The sequence below is a fragment of the Hibiscus syriacus genome, unplaced genomic scaffold (genome assembly GCF_006381635.1).
Source record: "Hibiscus syriacus cultivar Baekdansim isolate YM2019G1 unplaced genomic scaffold, ASM638163v2 tig00109972_pilon, whole genome shotgun sequence".
NCBI lineage: Eukaryota > Viridiplantae > Streptophyta > Magnoliopsida > Malvales > Malvaceae > Hibiscus > Hibiscus syriacus.
This window is the reverse complement of record NW_024062543.1, coordinates 2,248,914-2,273,937: the sequence shown is the minus strand read 5'-3', so window position 1 is coordinate 2,273,937 and position 25,024 is coordinate 2,248,914. Positions and strand designations below refer to the sequence as shown.

The 25,024-nt window shown below is 35.7% G+C and overlaps 2 protein-coding genes and 1 pseudogene across 2 annotated transcripts; all 3 read left to right on the top strand.

Annotated features, from left to right (window-relative positions):
• Positions 1-9,193: 9,193 nt before the first annotated feature.
• Positions 9,194-11,198, top strand: LOC120211339 (annotated as a pseudogene).
• Positions 11,199-11,443: 245 nt separating this feature from the next.
• On the top strand, positions 11,444-12,345 carry LOC120211247 (probable NAD(P)H dehydrogenase subunit CRR3, chloroplastic). Its single transcript, XM_039209839.1, has 3 exons — positions 11,444-11,749; positions 11,874-12,019; positions 12,160-12,345. The coding sequence occupies exons 1-3, from the start codon at positions 11,526-11,528 to the stop codon at positions 12,282-12,284; spliced, it is 495 nt and encodes a 164-aa protein (XP_039065770.1). The 5' UTR covers positions 11,444-11,525; the 3' UTR covers positions 12,285-12,345.
• A 1,192-nt stretch (positions 12,346-13,537) lies between these two features.
• Positions 13,538-16,118, top strand: LOC120211508 (myosin-binding protein 2-like). The gene is made up of 3 exons (XM_039210032.1): positions 13,538-14,498; positions 14,573-15,903; positions 15,989-16,118. The coding sequence occupies exons 1-2, from the start codon at positions 13,586-13,588 to the stop codon at positions 15,865-15,867; spliced, it is 2,208 nt and encodes a 735-aa protein (XP_039065963.1). The 5' UTR covers positions 13,538-13,585; the 3' UTR covers positions 15,868-15,903; positions 15,989-16,118.
• The last annotated feature ends 8,906 nt before the right edge of the window (positions 16,119-25,024 follow it).

Here is a 25,024-nt window from a genome sequence, read left to right as displayed (position 1 = left end):
AGAGGAAATATATTTTTTCGGGTCGAGTCGAGTTCAGGGGTAGGATACATATTCTTCAAGTTAGGTCGAATTTACCAAAAAACTGACCTAATTCGTCCCGTTGTCATCCCTAATAGGAAGAGTAAGTGTAATTATCTCCCTTAAAATTATTATATATTTTAAATTTTTTATATATTTTTTAAAAAAAAAATCTATTTTTGACCTTTGAAATTATAGAAGTTCATCCATTCCTAATACATAAAAAAATCACTCTAACATACATTTATGTATTTATCTCCGAATTTCAAGTCTAACATAAATTTATGTATTTATCTCCGAATTTCAAGTCTCTATTTAATTTAATATGAGAATTTGTATATTAATCTTAAATTATAATTGATTGGAGGATTAGAATCTCCAAAAAAAATTATTAATGAACAAAAATTTCCAAAAAATTGTTGTGGAATTATGTCTTGTGGAAGAGTACCTCGACTCGGTATCAAACTTTATTTATATAATGACATAATTTTACCTATAAATTATCTCCAATACTCATCCACTTGATTTGCCTTTTTTATTTACTTTATTGGTTAATAAGAAAGAGATTGGTTTTATTTAAATCTCCAACACGTGGAAGTCAAATAGCACACGGTTAACACACGTACCGGAATTGAGATATACTTATCCGAAGATAAAAATTAAATTCCCCCTTCATAAAAAGGGAAATATTAAAATAAATTGATAAATTGTAATAAGGCGTCAACGGACTCAGAGGTTCACATGAATGATCAAATATCTGTTTTATGCCTGCCCTACAGGACGGAGACTACTCGACAAAGACGGCCCCGCCGTCAGCGTCAGCCGGCCTCGCACTCCGTTTTAGTTAACGGAAAGGGGATCTACCAATCTCCGTCCCGATCTTAACGCCGTTAGATAGGTAGCCCCATTAAATAATTTATTTTCCTTCTCAGCTCTAAAAATCTGAAACACTGTAGTTTTTTCAGAGGGGAAAAGTTTAAAGGAAGGAAAAAGGGGTCTGTGAAGATAACCCTGACAATAGCACGGAACAACGTGGATCTTACACGTGTGAAAATAACGTGTTTTGGTGAGAGAATCAGTACTTGGGTATACTATTCCTGATTGGTGGGCAGACACCATTCGATGCTTACACGTGTTGAGATTCCCCGTCCGGTGAGTGGGATCCACCTCTCGAACCACCGTTTGGTGGAGGAGGAGGAGGAGGCCGTTCGCCTCATTGTCCCGGAGGAGGGTCAATCGTTCGATTCACTGACACCTGTTTCTTTTCATTTTCCATTATACTTTAGTTGGCATAAGCTTTATGTAATAAAATTATCTTAAAGCGATTGAATACTGTTAATAAAAAGAAATATAACTATTTATATATCGATCACGTATATCACCATTAAATAATATAATATTATTATATTAAAAATTAAATAAATTTAATTTTAAAATTTTATACATTATAATGATATATCATTATTTGTTTATTAATGACACATGAAATTATACAAAATTTATTTATTTAAATAATAAAAAGCCGCCTGCAAATAAAACCTAACCCATCCTCCATATATTGTTTAAACAAAATAATAATAATTGAGAAATAAAATAAACCGGGGGATTCGGGTTTTCAGCCAACTTAAAGGTCTAGGCTTCCACGATCATGCCAACTTTACTTAATCTTAATTAAAGATAAATTAATCTATATGTTAAACTAATTGTTTTTTATTAATTCGAGGTATATACAAAGTAATATTTATTTAAAGATAATTTTTAAATCTCAACCATTTAATATCGAACATTCATACTTCATACTTATAATATTCATGATACTCGAATCAAAATCTTAAAAAATAATAAATCTCTTTTATTATTGAGATCGTTCATTTCATACTTAAACTAATTGTTTAAACCTAAGTTAACATCAATAATGTATATTATAATGTCATGATCTAATGCTTAAAATATTGTAGCAGTCAATCTCGTTGCATGAGGTGTATTTTGAGTAAAATAATGGAAGACGACTGTAATACAAATTAAATTAATAGGACGATAATTAAGGTGATTTATATAGGGAGAATATATTAAAATCTTCCTAAAAGAACGTCGTTTTCAGAATAATTATATTTTTATTACGTATTTTATACGTGGTTTTAAAATTTTCATCCTATAATTTGAATACGTCTTGCACTGGCAGTATATGTAACGTACAATACATAATTTTGCATAACTTATACGAAATCTTTGACTTTTTAATGTGGTATACATTTAATGAAATCATTTATTTATTTAAGGTTCTTTTACAAAAAATGGCCATTAAGTTATTAAATCCTTTTTTTTTTGGAAATTGGATAATTTAAAACCTGGAAAACCTTAATTTAAAACTTAATTAAGAAAAATCATTTTTATCTTTTTTTTTGGGTTATAATCATTTTTATCTTTTAAGAAATCTAAGAACTCGAACACTAAAAATCATGGTCAATTCATGGGAATGATACATTTTTTCATTTGTTTTACTAAAATATACCCAAACAACATTATTAACTAAAATTACATCTTAATCTACGTTGAGTAGTTTGATATACCAAAAATGAATATTTTTGAAGAAATTTTAAGATTATTTTCGATTCGATTTTGAAGTTTATATTTGATTAAATCATTCAAATATTGATTTTTTTTCAAGGTTAAAAACTTAATTTTTACTCCTTATTTTGAAAATTAAAGTGATATATTGGAAATAATTTTCAAACAATTTTACAAAGGATTTCGAATCTCAATCGAGTCAAAAATTGATTTTAAACCCTGCAGTACCGACACTACAAGAACAATATCGATAATGTTCATACATTACCAATACTCTAGATGGGAGTATCGATATTCCCTTTGTGTTTTTGACAAAATCTGACTCCAGTATACCATTTTAGTACCGATACTCTCAGAGTATCGATACCAGTACCGATACTTTTACCAGAGTACTGATACTCCTCTTTTCCTATGATCAAAATTTTTGTAATTAATGCAGACAATATGATTACTCAAAGCCCAAGTATCGATACTCAAGGCTTCTTAGTAGCATTTACTGTGAGAAACTTTATCCCAGCAACTCTATTAACTCCTACAACAACTCAAACGGCTAGAATTCAATGAGATGATATAAAAACAAGATTTCATACCATATGTTAAGACAAAAAACCAAAAAAAAAAAGCCAAAGCAATCACATTGAGTCAAAATCAAGTCAACATTCTGTAATATTCTTTTTGCTTTCAAATAACAATATTGTACTCATTTGTATTACTTGTTTAGTGTTCTTTTTTGTTATTGAATCGTGTAAACACATTCTTAGTGAGGTTTTCTAAATTATCAAATTTGAAAATTTTTCTTTGAGAGAGTGTTCTCAATAATTTGGGATATAATTCTTAAGAGAGTTGTAAGGTTACACATTGTCCTCAAAGGTTAATGCAAATTAATGAATTTGTGAAAAATTTTCTTGTGTTCAATTTCTTTTTCTTTTCTATCAAGCTTCTACCAAAATTTTTAATTGTCAATTCATTCTTCTGGAGTATTTTCATCCTATTGACTCAACAGGGTATATGCTTGTCTATATGACATTTTTTTTGGCCAATTCACTTGAACTTAAAATGAATTCGTATATAATTTTATATAAGACGAATTATTTTATTTTATTTTATTGTTTAAAATAGTTTATGAAAGATAAATTTCACTATTCAACAAGTGATGGATGCGGTGTTAAAATATACTATTACTTCTAAAGAAAAAATCTCAAATTCATATGACAAAAATTATCATTAACTAAAATAATCCTAACAATTTACTATAAAACGAGCATAAAAATTAGGATAAACTACATGTTTAGTATCTAAACTATTAGTTTTGGTTCGTTTTAATAGCTAAACCTTTATTTTTTTTCAAAAATATACCTAAAATTTTATTTTTATTTCATTTTAGTATACCACTGTTAAAAATTTTAGTTTTTATTTCATTTTAGTTCATCCGTTCAAAATTTAATGTTAAGTTTTGGAAAAAAAAATGAAAGTTTAGATATTAAAATGGACCAAAACTAATAATTTAGGTATTAAACTTCAGGGGCGAAACTAGGAATTTATTATAGCGGGGTTAATTTTTTTTTCTTCCAAAAATTCAATTTTTTAATTGCAGTGGCCTGATAAAAATTATTTATTTTTCGAATATATATATATATATATATAATATTAATTATTACTTGAAAAAATAATTGACGGGCCTTGGCCCGCATGAACTTTCGCCTATGTTAAATGTGTTAAGTTTTTAAATGCAGGACAATAAAATGAAATGAAAACTAAACTATTAAGTATGTTTTTTAAAAAATTGAAAACTTAGGTACTGAAATGCACCAAAACTAATAGTTTAGATATTAAATACGTAATTTACCCTAAAAGTTTTTTATTTTATTTTATATAAAATAACATTGTTGAGGGAGTTTCGAGAGTCAAAGCTTGTTGATTTGTTAATAAATTCAAGGATGAAATCTATATTTATAGGTACTAAAGTGTGGTTACTAGTGATGGTGGAGCATTATGAAATAGAATACTTATGTGAGAAATGGTATACAATATGATTTAAGTGGCAGGGGGAGTTATGAACAAGTGTTAGGATATTTTTTTGAAATCTTATATTCTTATATAATTTAGATATTTTATTTTTTATCAACGATTTAAGTATCTTATTCTTTAATTTTTTTTTATGATTTATACTTCTAACATAAAATTATAAAGTCAATTTTTAATGATAAATTGATTTTTTGAAGTCAATTTTTTTAAAATTGATCTTTGTTATACTTTTGGAATCTGTCAACTTTTCGTCAGTCGAGATTTCTAAATAAATCTATCTACTTACCAGAGTTTTCAAGGAACTCATGCCCTCTAGACAGATCAATATCGTAGTCACTGAACCAACTACAATACATGAACAAGCTAATATCTCTGAAAAATTCATGTAATCTATTAGAGTGAAATCCAATATTTAAAGGTAAAATTCATTTAGTCTAGTGACATATAAATAACAACAATTACCTTATGAGACACTACCAACTATAATCATTATAAATATCTCTAAACTACAATAGAAAAAAAAAGAAAATTCTTATTATTCCCTTCTCATCCATCCATATATCTCCCCTTATGTCTTTACCTTTTCAATATATAAACATCGACCACCGATTGTAATCTTATAATTGAGATTCTCTACCTAAATCGGAAAGATTGAAGATAAATTGATTTCGCCGTCGAATTCTATTTTTCTAAGAGGAGTGTTGAAGTAAGAGTGAAACAGTGGTAGATGCACTAAGCTTTTATAATTAAGTGTATCCCATTATTTTTAAAAAATGATTAAATTTAATTTAATGTATTAAGATAAAAAAAATAAATTTCTCGTATATTCATTATTTAAAAAAATTAAAAATTAAAAATTAAAATTTCATTTTTAAATTTTTGGATCAATCGCCGAAATGAGTGAATTATAGCAAAGTTGAGGCATGAAAGTTAGGGACCCGTGCGAACAAGTGCGGGCTGTACGATGGTTCAGAGAGGTGGGCGGGAGAGTGGAAGCCACGCGTAAACATGATCCGAACCTGTCGTCCTAAACAGAGGGTGGTCCATCCTCTCTGCTCGCCATTCCTATGCATCATTTTACCCGCATACATAAAATCGAATACGTGTATCTATACAATATTTACTGCTTGTGTGAGTCAGGGTAAAGGGGCGGTTGCCTCTGTCTTCTGCTTTGCTTTTTTGTTGTTGTTTATTTATCCACCAAAATCCCCCACGTGTCTTTTTATGTGACTATTGGGAAGCATTACCTAGCTTAGGTGGATTATAACACTAAAAATATATTCGATTGAAATTATTAAAATCACTTCGAAGGCAATTTCACAAGTGGGGGGCATTAGATTTATTATTTCGTCCATCTATAAAATTCAAATTTTGAAAGTAATTATTGGGTAAATTAAGCATTTAGTATATGTATTATCCGTTTTAGTACCTAAATTATATGTTTTTAATGGTTAGGCACAAAACGAAATAAAACTAAGCGTTAGATATTATATTAAAAAAATTAAAAATTTAAATACTAAAACGGATAAAAAATGATAGTTTAAATATTTTATGCATAATTTACCCTAAATTATTATTAAATGGGGGATTGTTTGAAAGATAGAGAAGCATCCGGGAAAGTGCAAGGTAAAAAGCTGAGCTAGTAAAGGAAGTGGTGGTTTAAACTTAAGAAACAAACTGAGAAATCTGACATTAATGGCATATCTGAGCTCTGAAAATAATGAATCTGAAATTCCATTTAAAAAAAAAACAGATCTTTGCAAGTGGATGACATTATTGAAAAAAAAGCAGCATGAAACATGGTGAGGGGGCATCACATGGATTGGAAGCTCCAAAAATAACGTAAAAATGTCAGCCACTTCCGTCGACCGTCTCCGACTTGTTCCACAATCAACAGCAGCCCGCGCATACCCCCTTCATTGCATTAATGCCTACCATTCCTGCATGCCCTTTTAGGGTGTTCAATCGATTAATCCGATTAATAAGTAAATTAATCTATCGAAATTTTAATCGAATTATAAACACCCGAAATTTTAACAGAATTATAAACACCCTTATGACTTCGCAGAGATTTTAAGTTATTCGTTTCACATTGCATAAAAGTCACGTGTATAAATTTCACTTAGGCGACCTCTATCCATATATCAAATATTTTTTATGATTATAAGATAATCCTTGTTTTGAATTTTCTTAGTATATTGAGAAACATTGACAGAACCACGTGGGAGCGAAGGGGACGTTACCCACCCCAACTTTTATAGTTTGATTGCATTTTAAGCACTTAAAAATTTAAAACCATTAAAATTAAGTCTAGACCCCTCCTAAATTTTTATGTTTAATTATTTTTAGGATAAATTAAGTGTTTAGTACCTAAACTATTAGTTTTGATTTGTTTGAATATCTAAACTTTTGATTTTTTTAAAGACATACCTAAAGTTTAATTTTTGTTTCATTTTAGTACCGACCGTCAAAAACGTCAGTTTTTTTTTTCCATTTTAGTACCAACATTCAAAAACTTTAGACTTTGTTTCATTTTAGTATCACGTTCAAAATTTAGCGTTGAATTTTGAAAAAAATTGAAAGTTTAGGTACTAAAACAGATAAAAACTGATAGTTTAGGTACTAAACGAATCAAATTTTTAATGACGAGATAGTAAAATGAAATGAAAACTAAACACTAGGTGTGATTTTTTAAAAAATAAACGTTTAGGTAATAAAACGGACCAAAACTAATAGTTTAAGTATTAAATGCATAGTTTACCCCTATTTTTAAGACAAGTTAAATGAAGTTAAGTCTTGCTCCTAACTTTCCTAGTTTAATTACTTTTTAGGACATGACAGATTTGAAATTATAAGTACCGACTCTCTATATTTTGTGGTTTAATTAACTTTTAAAACCTTGTTAGTATTGAAGATAAGCAACTTGACCTCTCTCATAATTTCATTAAAGTTCCGCTCTTGTTGAGAACATGTACTCACATGACAGAAGTAATTGCTCGAAGCTGGATACCTAAAGAAAAATGATATCTCTTTTTACTATTGAAGTCATTTAATGAGTTCAATATATATATATATATATATATATATATATATATTAGATTGAAAGGTAGAAAATTTGATATTTTAAAATAAGATGCCATACTTAATTTTATGATTAAAATTGGAAGAGTTTTGTTACCTTAGATTCAACTAAATTCTCGACATTGGACATTAAAAATCTCATAAAAATAGATTAACTTATATTTTGATACATGGGTTTAATCTAAAGATTGAATTTTGATATTGTAATCTTAGGGCAAATTATTACATGAACTTGATCTTTTGGGTCCAATTAGTTAAAAAACATATGTGTTAATCGGAACCAAGAAGTCATGCTCATATTCCAATTGGTCAGGATGAAAATTCAGAGGCTCAAACATAAACAATAATAAAAAAGAGGCAAGTATCTAATTGTTAAAAATCATCGATTTAAAAAAAAATAAAATTAGAAAAATAGGATATAGTTTACTTATTTTTGAAATTAATAGAGATTTAACAAGTGAAATTGAAAACCAAGACAGTTCAAGGCTTAATTTGCATAGTTCCAAAACAAACATAGACCTAAAAGTGAATTTAACCTAAAAATTTAATAAAATATAATGAAACTTAGTAGCGTTGTGCATTCTGAACTGAATTTAGGGCCAAAGAAGAATGTGGGCCTCTATTTCCAGGTTTCATGTTGGGTTTGGCAAAATTGGCCCAATACCATAAGGCATGCTAATTATTTAGGCTAATACGACACTAGATTTTTTATTTTGAAAATTATGACATTTGCTACAGTGATTTGGAACTCGTCATATCGGTATGACGAGTTCCAATAAAATATATTTTTTATTGAAATTTGTCACTCGACGTCACAAAATATAATAAAAAATTATATTTTGTTGGAACTCGTCACTTCGATGTGACGAGTTTAAATAAAAAATATTATTTGGACAAACCCGTCAAAACAAATAAGTAAGTCCATTAACAAGTGTTTTAGTAGAGATAATACATAGACATTCATGCTAAAAGTTGTTCGATTAATCCCTCCCAACAAATAATTGTTTGATTAATGGTTCCATTCATTGAATGTAGTATCTTGATGTTGGAAGGAATTCACAGTTGGTCTAACTCATCACATCCGTATTTCATTATCCCAATAACGGCTATTAATGTTGAGTGTCTAATTTGTTATATATCGCTAATTTAAATGATCAAATCATTATTTTTGAAATAATAATTATACAAAAAGAAATTTGTTCAAACATAAGTGACCATTTATATAATTTAACCAATACTTAAATATTCCTGGGCAAAAGCCTAGTAAGTTCTATTATCCGACTAGTGGAACAATATAAAACCCCAAAATCCCAGCTTCTATTCTCACCGTTTTAGGCCAAAAATGTTAGCCTCAACAACTCTCCCGATTTGCTTCAACTTCAAGCTGCTCAATCCCCACCAAGTAATTGAAACTACTTTTCAATGGGGCCCAATGAAACATGCTCATTTCAAATGCAGGCAAAGCTCTTAAAAACCGACTTGGAAGAATTTAAAGTGATTCTTATTGGAACTTGTTAAGGATCAATATTATAAAATTCTTGTCTTAGAGGAAGGTCTGATTCCTGTGCCCATGGTTGGTTCAGCTGCTTACAAGTCTTTCAGGCCAGGATTATATTCGTGGCCATCTATGCCAGATGGTACAGAGATCGAGCAGACTTCAAAAGGTCCTTCGAGGTTTGGTGCCTCTGAATTACTCCCCGGGTTAAATGTTGGCGAGAATGCCGAGATAGAGGAAGCTAAGCAGAATGCAATAGTTGGACGGACACAACAACAATTTCTTGCTCGTATAGGGGCAATAGAGTTGGATGGCAAAAAAGAATCTCAATTTGATACCCCCACTGATAATCGACTTACTCTTCTCCCATGGATTGAAGGTGTAGCTCGATTAGTTTTGATACTTGAGCTTGATGATGAGGTTGCCATATCGAGGGCTGCCGAGTCAATTGCTGACTCATCTATCAACGAACATATGCGGATTTCATTCAAGGAAGCAGGAGCCATCAAGCATTTGATTCTGCTTTTAGATCACAATAGTTATGCTGTCAGATCAGCGGTGACTCATTCTTCGGCTCTAAATAGGGGGAAATTTACCAAGTATTTTGGTATTGGAGGAAGCTTACATTTTGTCTCTTTACTTGCTCGTATTCTCATTCGTTGTCCATATTTTCATTTTCTTTATTTTATTGATAGTTTCAGAGTTAACTAACAAAACATGTGCACGATATCTCAATTTTTTGATAGGATAGAATGTTCACTGAAGTTTCTTGTTTGCTGCAGCCCTGTTGTTTATCCGGGACTTGAAGCTGAAGGAATTTTACACCCTTAGTTTGTCCTCTGAAACAGTCGGAGACCTCTGGAAAGTTGATGGAAAAGGTAAAAGCTATGTTTGTTTTCTCATGATAGAATTTGTAATGATCCTAGTTTGATATTAGTGACATGGATTCTTGCTGCATTTGCAGACTTTAGATATACTTGCTAGGATTTTAGACCCCAGTAAAGAAATGAAGTCAAAGGTTCTTACAGCATAGTGTAAATGATAGAATACATTTTTATCTGTTGGTTTTTTGACAATTAAAACACTTTCAATTATTCAGAGTTTTCGAAACACAATCACCCCCACGCACGCACGCACTCAGAGTGATATGGACCCTGTATTTTTCTATCGACTTACCCTAGTATATTGTTGTATCTAGTTCTACAATGGACCAGTAAATGGTTCAAAAACAAGTATAGGTGCTGCAAGCAGCGTTGATGCTTCGGGTGATAGGCCCTATTTTGCAGACATGGAAGATGATGTAGAAGGTCAGGAACCAGACAAATACGCTCTCCAACTTGAAGAAGCTGCTCAAGCAGTCTCTGCAGCTTCAAGGCTACTTACGAAACTTGTCGACTCGGAACAGTTTTCCCGGAAAATAGACACTACCCTTTTCACTAAATTACTCCGCGAAATCCTAAGGTCCGCCATACCTCTTCAAAACAAAGATTGGGTTGCCGCTTGCCTTGTTAAACTGAGCTATTTATCCGGTCCTTATGTAGACTACGAGAATCCGATCAACATGGAGGTTACCCTTTATGAGGCAATACCAAGACTTGTAGAGCAGATACAATCATCTTTTTCTCCAGAAACGCAGGAAGCTGCTGCTGTTGAACTTAGCAGAATAATTTCCGAAGGGGTCGTTGATTCCACCTGAGCTGTCGCGTCTTGGGGCAGTATATTTCCACTGGTGAAGCTTATCAAAGAAGGGAGTGACAGGGCGATCGAAGTGGCCTTATCGATACTGTATAATCTTGAGTATGGACAGTGAGAACCATTCAGCAATCATAGCTGCCGGGGCAGTGCCGGCATTGAGGAAGATTGTTTTATCGCAAAGATCACATTGGACACGAGCACTTTGTCTGCTGAGGAATCTACCCGTGTGACGGCAACACGAAAACTAGATTTTCGGAGGCGTTGTACAGATACTGTAAATCATTTTTGTTATATTCAGGAACCATTTTTATGTAGTAATCATATCGCTATAATTTCTCCGGAAAGTCCATGTTTTTGTGATAAGTATTTCTTCATGATATTCTTGTATTATCCAAGGTCTCAAATTAAAAAGAAGCATAGGTGTTGAAATGGAACAATTTAGAGTATGGGGTCTATTTTCTTGAGTTATGCATAATACATGGAATGCTGATAAATTTGATCATTAACAAAACAGGGCCTCATCTCTTCTAATCTAATCTAACCTTGTCCCCTAGTTATCTTGTGAAGATATTTCTGCTTGATTTTTTCAAGTTATCATTGGACAGTCGACAAAGAGCACAGAGGAAGCCAAAGAAGCATTGCAATGGCTTGCTTATCCTGCTGCTCAATTTCCATGGCCAGAGCTGTGGTTCTTCCCGTTGCTTCTCTTACAGATAAACCCTCTCCTCAAGAAACTCAGACAAATTCGAAACCCAAAACAGCAAGAAGAAGGAGACAACGTTTGCGTCAACAAAAGCCAAACCCTCCTTCTATCGTCCAGATTGAACGCGCCATTGGTGCCGGCTCCTTCCGTGACGCTGACTCCAGGCATATCTTCTTCAACCCCAGTTCTTCCTTTCTTTGATGTCCTTCAAAGTTTCTTCCTTTAAGATTGGATTTTAGCTGGTTTGTGAGTAGTGTCTGAATCTTTGTTTGGTTAAACGTTGGTCAGTGAGTTGGAGGAGGACAGCAGGAAGACGATATTTGATGGGCTGTTGCCTGTTGGTGGTGGTAAATTTGAAGGAGAAATCGAGAAGAAGCTCCGGGAGACGGGGGAGTGGATCGGTTCCACAACTGAAGCAACCTTCCGTTCCTCCGGTATTTCATCTTAAACTCAGGCCAAAATCAGCCCTTCAAGTGCTCTTTTCAAGCCACTTCCTTGGCCAAACTGCAGAAAAGATGTGAACTTTGACTTGTAAATCCCATTTTTCTTTTGATTGCCAATTGTTTTCGTGCAGGAAAGACAATTCTGTTGGTTGTGCTTCAGTGGATCCTACCGATTTGGACCATTTCTCTGCTAGTGGCTTCTGGGGTCATCAAGCTCCCATTCACCACACCTCTCATCGACGACCTCATCATGTGAAACCACCGGCTTCAAGTCCTAGTTTCCTTTCATTATTTTGGACATCATATCAGTGTATATTTGTCGATGAGCATCGAACTTATAATATCAAATGTAAGATTTAAGAGTTCATGAAGCCTTCAAACAAACAAAAAAAGCAATTAATTTTTTGAATTTTTTTCCACTTAAGTGAACCTTGAAATCAATAAATTAAATTACCTAAACACAATTCAATGGTGGTGGAAGAAGCAATATATTCTGTTCACTGAAATACCTATTGATTTAGACAGTTCAACAATGGCAGATTATTATCTCAACTGTAAACTACAATCCATCGTAACTAATATTGCTTTTAGGCCATGCATTTACACCATCCTTTTATTTAATATGCTCAATTTCCCCCTTTAAATAACAATTTCAACATTCTAATCCCATTTAAAGGAAAACCAAATTAACATCTGCATCTATTTCCCCCCTACGATTGATGGTTGTGATTAGGTTAAGAATGAAAGAAGACCCTCCACTTAAAAATAGTTAATAACTTAAATTTAATAGTACTTTATTTAATTAATCTAAATCAAAATAATTATTAAAGAAAATATTTTTAATTAGACTTCATATGCTTTGTTGTATAAGGAATCCAAAGCCAGAAACTGAATTTCAAAAAAGTCGTCTCTTTTCTTACACAGAGAATAAGTTTGTCACAGTTAAAGGATGAAAAGTTTGCATGGAAAAAGAGCAGAGTTAAATGAAGCAGGCACATGAACCAGCAACCTGTAATAAAAATGGATCCACTCATCCACAATCTTACCTTTGAGAGTGGTCCCCAACAACTCCATTTGTAAGGTTGGTGGGACCTTTTCATTTTGTTTGTCCCAAAAAACCAGACTGTATGTACTCTATGGGTGGGGGTTTGGCTTCCATGGCTGTCTCACCTTTAACCTTCAGCTTATGATAAAAGAAAAAGTTAACCATTTCTGCTCATCATAACATCAGTATTTCTTCCTTTGTTAAATCTTAATTCGATTGATATTGTGATAAAAGGAATCCCTTTAATTTGCTCAGACTCAAAGCTCCTTTTCTATTTTCCAATGTTTATGAATTATTTTTCCTCAGTTTTCCAGTCTTCTTTGGCAGTCATTTTCCTGTTCAAACAGCCTTTTATGATTTTCTAAGTCTAAAATATAATACCCATTTTTTAAGCTTTATGATTCTCCTCTCTCTTTCTCATTGAAAGCTAACTCTCTTCCATACTATTCTCATGTTTTGCTTTGTCCCTTTTGATAACTTCTAAAATCTCTGTAAAAAACAGAGCTTCATTAATGGCTGCCAACAAATTCGCAACCATGTTGCATAAGAACACTAACAGAATCACTCTTGTTCTTGTCTATGTTTTACTAGAATGGATTCTGATCGCTCTTCTCCTTTTGAATTCCCTGTTTTCTTATCTGGTTATCAAGTTTGCTGATTACTTTGGTCTTAAAAGGCCCTGCCTTTGGTGTTCTAGGATTGATCATGTTTTTGAGCCATCAAAGCACCGGAGTTCTTATAGAGATCTTGTGTGTGACGAGCATGCCAATGAGATTTCTAAACTGGGTTTTTGCTCTAATCACCGGAGACTATCTGAATCTCGAGATATGTGCGCGGCTTGCTTGTCCTCGTCGCCGCCGGAAGTGGAAAATGGTGATGAGAATTTGAAGTGTTCTTGTTGCGCCATCGTTTTGGAGAAAAAGCGGAATCTTCCTTACGTAATTGCTGAAGCAGGAGAAAAAGTCGATGCTTCGGATGGAATCAGATCAAATTTTGTGGCTGCTGATCAAGAACATGAACAGAGGATTGAAGAAAACAAGGGCGTATGCATCACTTCAGATGGTGATGAAGAGATAAAACTGGAAAGAGATGATTTTTCATGTTTTATTTCCTGTTTTGAATGCAGCCAAGTGGCTGCTAATGGAGGCGATGTGGTTTTGGAGGAAGATCAACAAGTATCAGTTGAAGAAGGAGACTTGGTTTTGTCAATGGATGACCATGAGTTGACTCAAGTGAGTCAACTCGCTTGCACCAAAGAGGAATCTCCTGAGATTCTAGGCAAGCATCTGGAGTTCTACATAGAAGGGGATGACTGTCATTTGATTCCAGTTGAATCAATGGAGTCCAATCAGAAGGAAGAAGAAGATGGTGTTCAATCAAATGCAGCAACAATAGAAGGGGAAATCAATGTAGATGTTAATCAAGGTACTTTTTTAATCCAATTCAATATAATTTTTTTTTACATTGTTGAGTTTGTCAATTTTGTGCAATTTCTGCAGCAAATGAACCAGTTGAAGATATTGAACCCTCCAAGGATGCTGAGGAAGATAAAGTTCCCGATATACTGACTTCCGTCGACGGTTTCCACTCGTTGCAAAATAAATTGCTGTTGCTTGACAGAAGAGAGTCCGGAACCGAAGATTCGTTGGACGGAAGTGTTTTCGGTGACATTGAGACTGTTGATGTGGTACCAACTGTTGACAAGTTGAAATCGGCTTTGAAAACCAAACGGAAGGCCTTAAATGCTTTGTATAGGGAGCTCGAGGAAGAGCGGAGTGCTTCTGCAGTGGCTGCGAGCCAGACGATGGCGATGATAAATAGGCTTCAAGAAGAGAAAGCAGCAATGCAGATGGAAGCGTTGCAGTATCAGAGGATGATGGAAGAACAATCCGAGTATGACCAGGAAGCCTTGCAGATTCTCAATAAGCTTGTGGTCAAGCGGGAGAGGGAGAAGGTGGAGCTCGAAAAGCAACTCGACGTATATCGAAGGAAGGTGTTCGATTACGAGGCTAAAGGGAGAATGATAATGTCGAGAAGAAGGAAAGATGACAGCATTCGGAGTGCAAGTTCTGCGTCTTGCAGCAATGCTGAGGACAGTGATGGTGTATCGGTCGATTTAAATAATGTATCGAAGGAAGAAGATAGCTCCGAAAACCGTCAAATTCGAGAGGATGTTAACCCGAATACCCCTGCTGATGCAGTCTTGTACTTGGAGGAGTCATTGGCTAGCTTCGAGGAAGAGAGGCTATCCATTCTAGAGCAGCTCAAGGTCTTGGAAGAAAGATTGATCTCATTGAATGATGAAGAGGCTGAACAACATTTCGAGTACTTGTACGAAGAGAATGGCAATGGCTTCCACGAGACTCCCCATTTTGGCCACGGAACGGATGGTGTTACGGATGTTCATTTCGAGGGAGTGAACGGGAAACATCACCAAGACAAAACAAATCCCATGGCTACAATGGCAAAGAGCCTTCTCCCGCTTTTTGATGCCACTGATGCGGACATCAAAGATTCGATATCGAATGGACACGAAAACGGCTTCCATTCTGCAGCCTTTAGACAGTCCTTGCCTGAACTCGAGAGCAAAAAGCTCGCAATCGAGGAAGAAGTGGATCACGTTTACGAGAGACTACAAGCACTTGAGGCAGATAGAGAGTTCATAAAACATTGCATCAGCTCATCGAGGAAAGGAGATAAAGGTGTCCATCTTCTTCAAGAGATTCTACAACATCTCCGCGATTTGAGGAGTGTCGAACTTCGAGCAAGGAGTATCGAAAATGTCACCACATAGCTCGCATCATCGGAACACACTCAGAAAAACCAATCGGTAAACCATAATCCACATTTCTACTTATTCATAGTTTCACATCATAGATGCTGCCCTATTGATTTCATGTTCTTGATTATTGCAGAATGTTCAATTGGAGTTCCTTAACCACTCCAAATCTAGTACTATGAAAAGGAAGGGAACCAAAAACACCGACTCCGGCAATGAATCGACAATATCTTCAACGATCGGTAAGTCTTGAAGTGGTAGACCGGAATTCAAAAGCGTCACTTTCCCATTGCACCATTTTCATCGTCTTTTGGGGGTGGGGGGGGGGCAAATTTGAGTTAGTTGTCAATTCACTTCACGTGTGTTCATTAATGGACGGCTTTTCCCTTCGCTTTTGTAGCAGAAGAAAGCAACTATGATCTCTAATGATTACATCAAGGCATGGTTTAATGACACTTTCGGCGCAGATTAAAATGCTTAATTTTGATAATGATGGAATTAAGATGAGTTATAATGATGGAATTAAAACGCTCAATTTATTTAATTAAATTAAAATACAACGTGAGATATAATTTATGATGCTTTTACTGATATAACTTTCATTTGTTTAATGAACCGCATAAATGTGGTCTAAAATTGGTTGTAAGATCATGCATCAAACCCTCAATGTTTGAAGGTTGATTAAAATTAATCCGATAAAAAATATACAATATAAAAATCTAGTTTAATACAACATACAAATATTAATATATGGAACTTTTTTATTAAAGAAAATCCTAATGCTCTCTACTACTCTCCCCGTAAACCACATCAGCCCAGGCGAACCCGTTGACCCTGTGTTTGATGATGGCCGGTGCATTAAGAAACAACGGCGAGTTGATGAGGACTCGACGACCGACAACCTTATGGCTGTTGACGATGCAGACCATTCCCATATTGCCAATCTTGAGGCTCTTTCACGTGAGACTTCAGCAGGGGTGTCATCCATTCTTCAGCGCTCATCTAGCACTCATCGACCTTCTTACGACACCCCTGCTCCAAAGTCATGCTCTATCCAAAGCCCAAGCTCCTATAAGTCGGTGGTTATTTCCGAAAATTCGAATCCGAATGTTATGAAAAGCCATATTGCTCCTTCCCCTATTGAGCGTTTGTTGTTGCAACCAACACCCCAGACATCCTTAATGCTTCGTTTTCCCAAGGTGTACCACCATCTAGTTCTAACGTGTCAGGGATTGTCAAATTCCAGCGATCCTCTGAGGTCCAGCAGGCGAAAAACTCAGGCAACAACAATGCGGTTCTGATGCCTGACTAAGCATTGGTATTGTCCTCATTCTTGTATTTTTAATGGTTAAAATATTTACTTTCTGCGTGATAATTCGCCTGTTATAATTGGTTTTGTTGAACCAAGGATTAGTAGTTTTAAAGTCGACCTTGTAATTTCTACCATTGGATTCCCTAATTCGAATCATATTGAAGCATTGGGTTTTTAGGTGGTATATGGCTTTGCTGGTACAACATCGTTGAAGTTGAAGTTCTTCTCAATCACTTTCAGTTTGTCCACTTTAGCTTCAGATGCAAGCGTACGGGTGTTATGTCTCTGGAAACGTTAATCTATGCAAGTCCTAACCTTATTAAGCGCAAAGCTCTTTAGGATCACCTTGGTTGTATCGCAGCTTCAATCCACTGCCCGTGGATTTTGTTAGGTGATTTTAATTCCACCCTCAGTGTTCATGATCGTAAAAATTGTGCTCATTCCACGAGGCCGAATAACGCCTTCATAAGCTTCGTCTTCAATTTTGGCCTCCGTAATCTTGGTTTTCAGGGCCCCCACTTTACTTGGAATCGAGTTCACGCTTATGCGAGGCTTGATCGTTTTCTTTGCAACAACTTTTGGGATGAGTCATTCCCCTCTTCAGTGGTTAATCATTTATTGCAGGTTCAATCGAATTATCGGCCCCTACTCCTCCTCTCTAATATGGGCGCCTCTCGCGCCTCCTCTATTTTGTTTCGTTATTTCTCTGGTTAGCTACTCATGATGATTTTGATAGAAGGGTTCAGGACAATTGGAAGTCTACTTCTAGCCTCTCTAAAACAGTTTCCAATTTTACTATGGTCGCGGATCACTGTAGTAAAACGGTTTTTGGCTATATTGGTGTTAAAAAGCGTGGAATCATGGCTCGCTTAAGGGGGGGTTCAAAAAGCTTTTGAGCAGAGGCAAACGTCAACCCTCATAAATCTTGAAGCAAACCTTCAATTAGAGCTTGAATCGCTCCTTAATCAAGAAGAGTTGTTGTGGAAGCAAAGGTCCCGTACGGACTGTAATATTCATGGGGATAGGAACACTAAGTACTGCCACAAGAATACGTAGCAGCATAAGGCCAAAAATTGTATCTCTTCTTTATAGATCGCTAATGATGAGTTGTCTTAGGATGATGATGCCCTCAAAGATGAAGCCGTGCGTTTTTCCGTGAGCTTTATGCCGATCCACAACCCCAAAGCGAACCTTTTTACCGATGGGTCAATTTCCTTCCATCAGCGAAGCTGACTGTACCACTTTGAAAGCCCTTCCAGATGATGATGAAATTAAAAGCGCTCTTTTTGATATGGATGTTGGGGAAAATGAGTTATTTATCACACGAACGTAATTTTAAAATTGACATAAAATGTCAAGATTAAAACCACCAAAGGTTGCACAACGGATAAACCCGTCAAACTATTGAATATTGAAACACAATGGAAAAGAACCGAATAAAAACAATAAAGGAGAGAACACACCAAATTTACGAGGTTCGACGAGAATGTCGTCTTACTCCTCGGGCACCACACCGGATGATAACTTCACTATATTGCCAATATTACAACAAATGGAATTCTTTAGAATTCCCAAAGTGAGAGAATGAAGAATAAAAGAGGAAGATAGAACTTGTTTTGGGATGATTTCTAATGGAAATACTTAGGCCTATTTATAGTTGAGTTTTAAGAACAATATGTTCAAAGTTTGGTCACCTACCAAAGAATTTTCCAATGTGTACAAGTTAGCCACCAAATATGAAATTCACATGTTCAAAGTTTGGCCACTAACCAAGATGAAATTTCCAATAAATTGGCCACCAACCAAGATGAAATTTCCAACTTGTCAACTTAATTTCTAGACAAATTTAACAAATTTCCACCTTGGCTTGAAATTACCAAGCCTACTCAACTTCTTAAACTCCCCAAATTTGTAGTGTCTCTAATTGCGCTCACAAGCGCCACACACCCGAAGGTGTTCATACTTTCAGGATGTTAATCAAGTTCAAACAATGATTGAACTTGATTACTGTTACCACCTTGGTCATCATATCTGCAGGATTTTCTGATGTCGTAATTTTCTGAAGTAGAATCTTTCATTCTTCAAAGATCTCCCGCACAAAGTGATACATCACGTCGATATGCTTAGTCCTTGAATGATAGACTTGATTTTTCGCTAAGTGAATAGCGCTTTGACTATCACAATAGAGACTAATGTGACTTTGAACAACTCCCAAGTCTTCCATCAACCCGTTAAGCCAAATTGCTTCCTTTACAGCCTCTGAAACTGCCATGTATTCTACCTCTGTAGTAGACAAGGCCACCGTAGATTGCAATGTAGACTTCCAACTAACTGGGGCTTTAACAAGAGTAAACAAATACCCAGTAGTTGATCGACGCTTATCCAAATCACCAGCATAATCGGAATCAGCATATCTAACCACACACTGACCAAGTGCTTCATCCTGTTCAAAAACTAAACCAACATCCACGGTTTGTTGGAGATACCGTAAAATCCATTTCACAGCTTGACAATGTCCTTCTCCAGGATCATGCATGTACCTTCTCACAACTTCAACTGCTTGTGAAATGTCAGGATGCGTACACACCATTGCATACATCAAGCTCCCAACTGTATTAGCATATGGAACTTTTTCCATATACACTCGTTCTTCGTTAGTTTTAGGAGATAATTGAGAACTAAGTTTCAAATGAGAAGCCAATGGGATACTTACATGTTTGGTATTTTCATTCATGCCAAAACATTGTAATACCTTTCTCAGATACTGCTTCTGTGTTAAACAAAGCTTCCCTCTCTGTCTATCTCTGCTTATCTCCATACCAAGAATCTTCTTGGCCTCACCTAGATCTTTCATCTCAAACTCTTGATTCAACCGAGCCTTTAATTTGTCTATGTCCTTTTGACTCTTCGAAGCGATCAACATATCATCAACGTACAAGAGAAGATAAATGAAAGATACATCTTTGAGGTTTTGCAAATACACACAATGATCATATTTGCTTCTAGTGTACTTTTGCCTCCTCATAAAGCTATCAAATCGCTTGTACCACTGCCTCGGAGATTGCTTCAATCCATATAGCGATTTGTTCAGCTTACAAACCCATTTCTCACAATCACCATCTTTGTATCCTTCTGGCTGAGTCATATAGATCTCATCTTCTAAATCACCGTGCAAGAAAGACATCTTTACATCAAGTTGAGCTAGCTCCAAATTCAACTGTGCTACCAAGGCCAACAATATTATAATGGAGGAATGCTTCACAACAGGGGAAAATACTTCATTGTAGTCGATTCCCTCCTTTTGAGCGTAGCCTTTAGCTACCAACCGTGCCTTGTAGCGAACATCTTTCTTGCTATGAGATCCATCTTTGATTACAAATACCCACTTGCATCCAATGGCTCTTTTACCTTTCGATAATTGTGCCAGTTTTCAAGTGTTGTTCTTTTGGAGATATTGCATTTCTTCATCCATGACACTTTTCCACTTATCACTTTCCAAGCTTTGTATTGCTTCTTGGTAAGTGATAGGGATATCATCATCAACAACTGGAAGAGCATAGGCCATCATATCAACAAATCGAGCAGGTCTACAAATTTCTCTCATTGGCCTTGTAACTGCAAGTGGTTCTGGTGTCTCCAATGGTTCTTGGGTTTGAACCTCTTCATCTTTGATTCTTCTATTGGAGTTGAAGAATCAGCTGCATCAACTTCTAGGATCATCGTCTGCTGAAACTCCACCTGTTTTGGAGTATGCTTCACCTGCTGCGAAGTACTACTTGTCTGGACAGCTTCACTTGTTACCTTCTTTACTAGGGCAGATTCATCAAAGGTAACATCTATGCTACAAATTATCTTCTTGGTGTCTAAACACCAAAGGAAGAATCCCTTCACTCCATGGGTGATTCTCATAAAGAGAGCCTTCTTTGCTCTTGGATCAAGCTTGGATTCCTTCACATGATAATAAGCAGTGGATCCAAATACATGTAAGGAATCATAATCAGTAGCAGGTTTTCCAGACCATACCTCCAATGGTGTTTTTCCTCCTATCGCTGATGACGGCAGATGATTGATGAGATGGCCAGCATATGTCACAGCCTCAGCCCAAAATGCCTTGTCTAACCCAACATTAGACAACATACATCGAACTTTCTCCAATAGTGTTCGATTCATACGCTCTGCCACCCCATTCTGTTATGGTGTATGTCTAACAGTGAAGTGTCGAACAATACCATACTCATGGAAAACATCAAAGAATGGGTCACTTTTATATTCTCCTCCATTGTCCGTCCTAGGATGTTTGATATTTCTATCAGTCTGGTTCTCGATCATATTTTTCCATTTCAGGAAAATTTGAAGCACTTCATCTTTAGACTTTATTGGATACACCCAAACTCTTCTGGAAAAGTCATCTACAAAAGTTACAAAATAATGGTTTCCTCCCAAAGACGATGTCTTTGAAGGACCCCATACATCTGAGTGAATATAATCTACAATACCTTTTGTATTATGTATAGTGGTGCCAAACTTCACTCTCTTCTGCTTTCCCAGAACACAATGCTCGCAAAAGTTCAATTTGCAAGCCTTTGCACCTTTCAACAATCCTTTCTTTTCCAGAATTTACAAGGATTTCTCTCCAGCATGTCCCAACCGCATATGCCACAACTGGGTTGCGTCCAAATCATCACTTCCGAAAGCTGCTGCAACTGCTCCAATAATTGTACTACCTTGGTAGTAATACAAATTATTTTTCCTGATGCCCTTCATCATCACAAGTGCGCCATATGTGACTTTTAAAACTCCATCTCTCATAGTGACTACTGAGCCTTTGAATTCCAATGCTCCCAACGAGATGAGATTTTTCTTCAAACTGAGCACGTATCGGACATCCGTCAGAACTCTGGTTGATCCATCTTGATTCTTCAATCGAATTGAACCTATCCCAACAGTTTTACAGTCATTGTCATTGCCCATATAAACAACTCCTGCATTTAGTTCCACTAAATCGAAGAACCACTCCCGATTAGGGGACATATGATAGGTGCAACCAGAATCTAATATCCACTCATCGGAATGGAATGTTTTTGATGAAGCAACCAATGATATGTCAGAGTCATGTGCATCATGCTCTGTAACACACATCTGGAGCAGCTTTTCCTTTCTTCTTCAACTTCGGACAATCTTTCTTCCAATAGCCTTTCTCATGAAAAAGGGCACATTCATCTTTTCTCAGTCTAGACTTCGACTTTGATCTCCCTCTCCACTTTGGCTTTTGACTTTTCGAGCGACCTATTGCCACCATGGCCTCTGCTGCTTCGTACTTGCTCTCCTTCTTAGTTTTCTTCCTGAGTTCATAACTATACAAAGCAACAGTTACATCTTTAAGGGTAACATTATCCTTACCATGAAGTAACGTTGTCTCAAGTGCTCAAATTCATATGGAAGAGATGACAACAACATCAAAGCCAAATCTTCATCTTTGAAGGTTCATCCATGCCCAATAAGTTTTCCACTAGCTCATTGAACGCAGTGATGTGTTCATTCATACTGGTGTCTGGTTGATAATCAAATCTGAACAATCTTTTCTTCATGTGGAGACGATTCTGAGAGCTTTTCTTCAGGAATTTTTCCTCCAAATCTTTCCATATCTTACTTGCAGAAGTCTCGTTCTTGTAGCCATACTTTTGCTCCCTGAAAGACAAGATCGAATCGTGCTGCACGCCAAACGATTGATTGTTCCCTATTCTTTCTCCTCCATATATTTGGGCTTTTCTTCCTCAATGGCGATGTCTAGATCTTGTTGGAATAAAACGTCTAACACCTCGCCTTGCCACATACCAAAATGATCGGATCCATCGAACAACTCCACCTAGAAATTTGCATTTGACATTACCCTCATCACCGGTCCAAATGAAGAGCTTGATGTCTCAACTGATTCGTATTTTGGCATTTTAATTCTAACGAACAATATTCAATATCATGAACTGTATCTTTTCAGCAACGAAACCATCAGGATAACCTCAACCGAAGCTCTGATACCAATTGTTGGGGAAAACATGTTATTTCCTACGTGAACGTAGTTTTAAAATTGACCTAAAATGTCAAGATTAAAACCACCAAAGGTTACACAACGGATAAACCCGTCAAACTATTGAATATTGAAACACAATGAAAAAGAACCGAATAAAAACAATAAAGGAGAGAATACACCAAATTTACGAGGTTCGACGAGAATGTCGTCTACTCCTCGGGCACCACACCGGATGATAACTTCACTATATTGCCAATATTACAACAAATGGAATTCTTTAGAATTCCCAAAGTGAGAGAATGAAGAATACAAGAGGAAGAGAGAATTGTTTTGGGATGATTTCTAATGGAAATACTTAGGCCTATTTATAGTTGAGTTTTAAGAACAATATGTTCAAAGTTTGGTCACCTACCAAAGAATTTTCCAATGTGTACAAGTTAACCACCAAATATGAAATTCACATGTTCAAAGTTTGGCCACCAACCAAGATGAAATTTCCAACTTGTCAACTTAATTTCTAGACAAATCTAACAATGACACCTTTAAAGGCTTTTGGGCCCAATGGACTACATGTTGAATTCTACTAATAAAAATAGAACATTGTCAGACCTGATGTTTGTCGCATTGTTAAATCAATTTTTAATGGTGCTTCTATTGAGGACTCTATAAACCGCACATCTAGTGTTCCCATCCCTAAGATTGATGTCCCTCAAACAATGGCAGATTTTAGGTTAATAAACTTGTGTTCTATTCTCTACAAATTGATTACTAAGGTCATCGTCAGGAAGCTAAAGCCCATTCTTCCACGTCTAATCCACCTCACACAAACTAGTTTTGTTGTTGTAAGATCCATAACTGAGAACATCATTCTTAACTAAGAGATTGTTCACCGTATGTAGAGTAAAAATATGAAGCAATGATGGGTGACTAATAAAATTGACCTTCAAAAAACTTTTGATAAAGTGAAGTGGAGTTTTATTGTGATAACCTTGTTGCTATTGGTCTACCTATTGAACTCGTGCGCACTATTATGCAGTGTAATCTATGCAAGTTCAATGGAATGACTCACTTACTAATTGTTTCCACCCGGAGCGTGGACTTCATCAAGGGGATCCTCTTTCTCCATATCTCTTCGTCCTCATCATGGAAAGACTTGGCCATTGAATTCGAAGCTTGGTCTCTTCGGTTCACTATAAACCTTTTTTCCTCACTCATATTGGTGTTCCGTTCTCTCATATTATTTTCGCGAATGATTTTATCCTCTATCGTAAGACTGATTTATGTCAAGCCCATTTGATTGTTTCGACTCTCACGGAAATCGATTCTTCCTCTGGCCATCGTGTCAACTCCCGCAAATCTCAACTTTACTTTTCACCCAATATTGCTCCCCATATTCAATGGTTGATTTGTTCTTTTTTGGGATATTAACAGGTAGACACCCTTGACAATTACTTGGGGGTTCTGATACTTCACAAGAGGGTCTGCTATTCTGATTATGACTTTATTTTGGACAAAAAGAGAGTACGACTAAATGGTTGGGTTACTCGTACCCTTTCTATCGCGAAAATAATCACTATTGCCAAATCCATTTTAGCAACCATTCCAATCTACTTCATGCACACAACAATGCCCCCGGTACATGTTTGTAATGAAATTGATAAGATCACTCGGTAATTTATTTGGGCTCTTATTCTGTTAATAGGCGAATGTCTCTTGTCTCTTAGTCTGTTCTTTGTCAACCCCTTAACAGAGGGGGTTAGGTTTGCATCATTCTGCTGACCATAATATTACTTTTATTTGGAAACTCGGGCATTCTTTAGTCTCTAGTCTAA

What these genes read in the sequence shown, in the direction of transcription:
- LOC120211247 (XM_039209839.1), top strand. Translation starts at nt 11,526, where the DNA reads ATGGCTTGCTTATCCTGCTGCTCAATTTCCATGGCCAGAGCTGTGGTT. An exon ending in TTCCGTGACGCTGACTCCAG is followed by an intron (nt 11,750 to 11,873) that starts GCATATCTTCTT and finishes AACGTTGGTCAG; the next exon opens with TGAGTTGGAGGAGGACAGCA. An exon ending in AGCAACCTTCCGTTCCTCCG is followed by an intron (nt 12,020 to 12,159) that starts GTATTTCATCTT and finishes GTTTTCGTGCAG; the next exon opens with GAAAGACAATTCTGTTGGTT.
- LOC120211508 (XM_039210032.1), top strand. Translation starts at nt 13,586, where the DNA reads ATGGCTGCCAACAAATTCGCAACCATGTTGCATAAGAACACTAACAGA. An exon ending in CAATGTAGATGTTAATCAAG is followed by an intron (nt 14,499 to 14,572) that starts GTACTTTTTTAA and finishes CAATTTCTGCAG; the next exon opens with CAAATGAACCAGTTGAAGAT.